Raw genomic sequence first — 6,532 nt, forward strand, 5'->3', positions numbered from 1 at the left:
CTTTCCCTATAAATGTGTTTCCTAAAGGAACAGGGGTATTGAGAAGGGGCTGTGATGGCTGTGTTGTGGTAGTATAAAGACCAGAGGCAGAAAAGTAGTTCAGACTTAGGAACCCTTTTTTTAATTTATTGCCACTGCCACAAAAGGAGATTTTTCTCTAACTCAGGGAGGTATTGCAATTTATGCCTTATTTTTGCCAAGAGCACTTCCTTTTCTAGCCCCCTCCTGTGAGTAAGCACAATCAGTTTGCTCCCAGGAATCACTTAGTTTCCTCATTTGGAAAAAATAGACTTCATTGGAGGGTTTTGTTTTGTTTTGCAGCATTTGGTGCCTTCTCATCAGATTTTGATGACCTTTTCATGGCCTCATTGGCCAGTAAGCAAAATATGTAGGCATGCACCCCAAACTAAATAGTTTTATTGACCAGCCCCACAGAGCAAGGGACTGAATAAGTCAAGGAGCTTCTGCTCACTCTTGGATTTGTGTAACATTAGATGTGGTGGGACCCCCAAGGGAAGAGGTGGGGCCAGTTCAGGATCTTCTGAAAACTACCCTAATCCCACCCCCACTACAACTCCAGTGTCCAGGATGAGAGAAACAAAGGCTCACTTTGTAAGAGAACTCAGCTAGGATGGCCGTTCTTTATGCTCCCAGGAAATCACTCCTTTGCCATAATGAGACTCCCAAAGGCACTGATCACTGTCTCTTTGGCAGGCTCTTGATCTATACAACTGCAGGTGGCTCAATGCAGAATGGAAAGGCTAAATGGAAGTTTCTACCAGTCTTACAGATTACACCTAAAGTCACAGCAGTCAGAGGAGCTACCCAATTCTCTCGAGATCCTGTTATCTAAATGGTCCATAGTTCTTGGAATAGGTAGTAGTGAGGAGGGAAAAAAGAGCAAACAGAAGCCAGCAGAAACAAATACATTGCTAAACCATCTATCCACCCATTCATTCATCCATCCACCCATTTATCCAGCCAAAAAATATTTACTATTTTACTATTACAACTTCCAGGCACTCAACTAGGCACTGGGGATTGAACAGTGGACACGATAGAAATAGTCCCTGACATCAAAGAGCTCAGTTGTCTTTGATGAATGCTAAGAAAGTGTAGATAACCTGGGCACATATAGCAGAGACAACCAACCCAGACTAGGATGATTAGGGAAGGCTTCCCCAAGGATATGGCACCTGAAGTGAGTATTTAAGTAAAAGTTATTGAGGTAAAAGAGAGAGATAGAGAGAGATTGTATCCTTGGGAGACCATTGAAATAGTTCACTATGGCAGAGTCATAGACTGCAAGGGATGAGACAAGGCTGAAGCAGTAGGCAGGTGCTACTAAGGTGTCATGCTAAGGGAAGTATAAGGGTAATAGAAAGCCAAAGAAGGGTTGGTAGCAAGGAAGTGATACGATCAAATTTATTATATTTTCAAAACAAAACTCTGGCTTCTGTTTGGAGAACACATTGGAGGTGGCAAGCATAGATGCAGAAAGGCCATTTAGGAAACTGTTGCAGTCCTTCAGATGAGCTAGGACAGTTAATGGATGTATTCTGGAGATATTTAAGAAGTATTATTGATACACTCATCATTAACAACAGTTTCTTCCTGCTGCTTAAAGTGTCCTTTCCTTTCGATGGTCCAAAGCCCTTTATGAACCTCCCTTGTCATTACCCCATTGTCAATCTTTATAGCAGTTACTCGACATCCCTGGGGGCACAATGGGACTGGGAGATGGTGAATGAAATAGGATGCCCTCTTTGTAGTAGATAGCAAAGTGGAAACACCAAAGGATGCTTAATCAGGGTTGCCTAGCAAACCACCACCACCACCACTCACCTCAGTAGAGTTGTCCTAAAAGAAATAGAGCAGGATTTCTCAACCTTAGCACTATTGCCATTTTAGGCAAGATAATTTCTTGTTGTTTGTGTGTGCTGGTGTGTGTGTGTGTGGGCGGGGGGGCGGGGGGGTTCCTGTGCATTGTAGGATGTTTAGCATTGTCCCTGGCCTTTACCCACCAGATGTCAGTAGCCACCACCCCCCCCAAATTGTGCAAAAAATGTCTCCAAATATTGCAAAATGCCCTTGAGGGGGTCATCCCAGCTTAAAAACCATGGAGGTGTAAGGTTTATCCAGTGAGACCTGCTCCTTACCTGGAATCTACAGTACCTTCACTGTCGAACATTGTAGAGGCTGGTTGGTGAAAGAGGTTGTCTGTCATCAATTTTGCTCCTGCTGGGAAGCCCCCTAGGGTGATCTCAGCAGCTCCAACTATGTAGGGAGTCAATCTAGTTGAGCAGGTGAGAGGATATCATAAACCTGAGTTCTGAAGCCTCTTTTGGCCCCACCCAGCCACAACCCTGTTCCAGAAGAGGTGAGTGTTCAATCTGCACAAAAGAAATGAAAGAGAAAAACACTTAAGGGCTGCCGAGGCAGGTGGTGAGAGGAGAGCACTAAGGACTGGATGGGTGATGCCAATGGTGCCTTGAAATCAGAGAAGTTTCCAGAGCCGGGGGTGGGAGGAGGCAGCACTCCCTCAGGATCCTTGCCCTGTTCTGCTCTCCGGTGTGAGAAATGAGGCCCCACCTCACCACTGAGCTCCACTCCTCAGCAGGGCCTCTCACAAAGAACAGCAGAAACAAAACAAAGTGTCAAGGGAAGAATAGGGGTGGAGGAGGGAAAGGAAGGAACTCCTAGTTTGAAATTGAGACTGCAGCCTAAGTAAATGGCAGTGCCACTGAATTGAAAGCCCAGAACCCCACACCCCAAGATTACACCTTTGCACTGGGTAATCATGGCTAAGACTTTTCCTCTCTAGGCTATAAGTGTCCTTACATATCTCACATGGGAATAACGAACCTGCCCAATTAGCACCGTGACTGTAAGGACCCTAGGAGATAACAGAGAACCAACAAATGCAGCATTCATGTTCATTGCTGTCATTGAAAGAAAAGAACCAGAAGATAAGAACAAAAAGAATAATAAGAAGCAGAATCATAATCAGAAGTACAAAAAGGAGAAAGAAAGGCAAAGAAGTGTAGGGAGGAAAAGCAGATGCAAGTGGAGGGTGGAGAGTGCAGAGAGGTGAAAGATGATGCACAGCCCAATCTCTTTGACATGGGCCCTCAGACAATGGGACGTTATGGAAAGCATCTTCAGGATAAAACTGAAGAAAAATAAGCAGTTGATATGGGCTGGCAATCCACCGGATAGGTCATGGACCAAGGACTCCAAGAAGATTGACTACTCTGTTCGTGGATGTTGCAGGTGTCTTACGTGAAGGCAATCGACATCTGGATGGCTGTGTGTCTGCTCTTCGTGTTCGCTGCCCTTCTTGAGTATGCTGCTGTCAATTTTGTCTCCCGTCAGCATAAGGAATACATGAGACTTCGAAGAAGACAGAGGCGCCAACACATGGTTTGTATAACTAGGAAGGGGCCCACTTCCTTTCTCCCCAGGACTCCTTCCTTTCTACTACTCTCCCACAAATCAAGACCCAACTTAAGGCTGCAAGATCTAGATAGGCAACCAGGAACACTTGATTCTAGCCCCAGGCTGGTCGCAGATAAGCTAAGTACTTTAACCCCTTTGATTCCATTTCTTTATCTGTACAAAAGGATATCAGTCCCTGTAGAGCAGTAAAGTAGAATGATTATGAGCATGAGAACAGTGCCTGGCACATAATGAGCACTGAAAAAAAAATGTTAGCCACTATTAGAACCTTATCAAGTTAGCCAATATGAAATTGCTTTCAGAATTAGTAATGGTCGCTCCTACCCAGGAGAAAGGTACCCCAAGTTGCCATTTACTGATTGGTGGTTAAGAATTCAAGGGTCATACATTGGTGCTTTTCTAGGGGAGCATTATAAAAGGGTCCCCATAGCTAAGCTGGAATTGAAAAACTGCCATTTGCCTCTTCTGGCTGTTGAATTTCTTCACCTTGATCTTCATTGGACACATCAGAATTGTTGGGTATGAGTTGTTGCTCTCTCTCTCACTCTTTTTTGTTAACCCCATTTCTTCTACAGTAGAGTGATCACCTGGGGAAATTGGATAGTGATCTGGTTGTCATGACAACACAGGCAGTTTACCCCATTGCCCAGACAATAGGTGCTAGGTATGTTGTCATGGCAACAGAGGTGCCTGGGCCGCTCTCACAGAAGCATGTGCCCAATTATGAGCAAAACCAAAAGCCTTTGCTGAGCTACATACTAGTCGCTTAATCATCAGACACAGAGTTCTGGTCTGTCTTAAGCTCTGACTCCTTGTTTTCTGCTTAATCTGGAGGTCCTAATGCCAAAGAAGCAAAAGCATATGACCTCTGAGGCAGGAGGAGGGGGAGAAAATAATGATATGAGCTCCCATTCAGGGCCACTCTAAGCACTAAGGCTCTTCTCTCCTCCTAACACCCCACATCCCACCTCAGATGCTCCTGGGGTACCCCTACCATATGTCCTCACTAAAAATATCTCACAAACTACCTCTGAGATTTCACACCCCTTTCTAAGGTCCCTTTCTGCTGAGGGCAGGGCTCCTAGTTTCATTTAGCAGTTTCTAGAAATTTATGAATTTTAAGAGTTTATTTGAACCATCCTATGACATATGCCAGGAAGCAAGATCTCAGAATAACAGTTACGCCGTTTCTTTTGTGCGCTTGAAATTAAGGAGGGAACACAAGAAAGATTACATGGAGGTGGGGGAAAGCAAGGTAAGGATTGGATTAAATCTAGTTAACAAGGTTATGTGCTCTCTTGAGGATGGTTATGGCTTATTTTAAAGGTGTATGAACCTAGATGCACAGAAACAATGGACAGGGCTTACTTAAGGCAAAGATAAGACTTTTACTAAAGTAATATGTCTGGGGCATGACTACCTACCATGACCTACCCAGTTAGGAATTTATGGTCAGATCAACCTGTGAGGTTACTTTCCATAGTACCCCTTTTTTTTTCATTCACAGTTCTCCCTTTTGGTCATAAATCAATCCAAAGGATGCATTGATGACCAACTTTCTGTTCAGATAGTGTGGTCTTACAGCACTAGGAAGGCTCATTCCTAAGAAGTCTCAGTATTGTCATTGTCTTGTTAACCACTGGGGATAGGGCAATGCCATAATCATGGGACGTGAGTGGAGGTCGAATTTTTCCCAAAAATGGAAGGGCAGATAAATGGAAGGCAGTCAGATCTTAGGCCCTTCATTGAGAAAAAAACTCTGGATCATTTTTATCCTCTGGACTATCATAATGCAACTGTCTCATTTTTATGTATTTGGCATCTAGTATAACATTTACATAAGCCATAAAAATAATATTAACAGTTATCTTATACATGTTTAAGTAATCATAAACGGTTGGACTATAAAGAAAAAAACAAAAAACAAGTATAACTATTATTATGGCTAATATCATTAGCAAACAGGTAAAAACAATCAAACATGGATTCTGAGTTCAATATCAATCCATAGAAAATATTTTAATAATTTTATTTTTCAATTACAGTTGGCATACAATATTATATTAGTTTCAGGTGTACAACATAGTGATTAGACATTCATATTAGACTTACGAAGTGATCACCCCAATAAATCTAGTCTCCATCTGACACCATAGAAATATATCAATTCTTGCCCAGCTTTAATCCTTTAGTTGGGCCCTGGGAAGCACACCCTCTAGTGGAACGATCCATAACTGCATCTCCTTGAGTGGGACTCATTCTTCAAAGAACCTGTAAGCTTTTATCGCCAAGGGTTAGAAAAAATATACAGACTTAACAGAAAGGCATAAGGATGTACCCTTTTCTAAGCTAATTGCCCTTACCTCACCTTTAGCTATGTCAAACCTGCCTGTAGTTACCAAAATCTAATTTTTATAGGAGTTTTGATCTTTATGCCTTCTCAATGCCTATCTTGGAAAAGAAGAGCAGGCTGCCAACCAGTTCCAGAGTCCTTTTGCCAGCTAAATTGCCTGTGTGGGTATTCCAACAACAGAAGACTGCTGCAGTTACTATAGAGCTACTTCAGGTTAATACTCGTCCCACCACCTCCCTTGCTCTTCTCAGACCCCAACTGCCCACAACCTATCCCTTCCTGATTATATATAGATTGATCCTGATCTCATAATGGAGTTGATCCTAACCAGTGCTCAATTATGACAAAGTTATAACAGCGGCCTGGGCTCTGCTTAGACTCCTGGATCCTGCCTGAAAGTGGGCTGGGCTTATTATTAATGTAAATAAAACCTGAAAATCAAAACCTGTGCCACTAGTCTATGTCTCTTTTCAAGTTTCCTAAAGCCATTGCCCTCCCAGTAGAGTGGTAGTGGGGTGGGGATCCTGGAGGTCACTAAGCACGCTGGAAAAGCTTATGTAGAGTTAATCCATTTCTAGAACCTCTGTCTTGGCCTTACTGTTCCTGCTAGAGAATCAACAGTCTTTAGTCTGAGAGGAGCCATTTTATCAATCAAATACTTTGAGAAATAGGAGAAATTTAAGAATACTGCCAAGTCCTCTCCCTCTCCCAGCAGCCCCT

The 6,532-nt window shown here is 43.0% G+C and overlaps 1 protein-coding gene and 1 long non-coding RNA gene across 2 annotated transcripts in view; one reads left to right on the top strand and one right to left on the bottom strand.

The window, feature by feature from the left end:
- The window catches only part of LOC112484734, a 42,636-nt gene that overhangs the window by 14,391 nt on the left and 21,713 nt on the right, over positions 1–6,532 (bottom strand). Inside the window, exon 3 of the long non-coding RNA XR_003048150.1 lies at positions 2,160–2,393. This is a non-coding gene — a long non-coding RNA (uncharacterized LOC112484734). The remainder of the gene's footprint in view (positions 1–2,159; positions 2,394–6,532) is intronic.
- The window catches only part of GLRA4 (glycine receptor alpha 4), a 21,116-nt gene that overhangs the window by 11,220 nt on the left and 3,364 nt on the right, over positions 1–6,532 (top strand). Inside the window, exon 8 of the mRNA XM_006917889.3 lies at positions 3,274–3,423. Coding sequence (XP_006917951.2) covers positions 3,274–3,423 — 150 coding nt within the window. The remainder of the gene's footprint in view (positions 1–3,273; positions 3,424–6,532) is intronic.

Source organism: Pteropus alecto, unplaced genomic scaffold, assembly GCF_000325575.1.
Source record: "Pteropus alecto unplaced genomic scaffold, ASM32557v1 scaffold538, whole genome shotgun sequence".
NCBI lineage: Eukaryota > Metazoa > Chordata > Mammalia > Chiroptera > Pteropodidae > Pteropus > Pteropus alecto.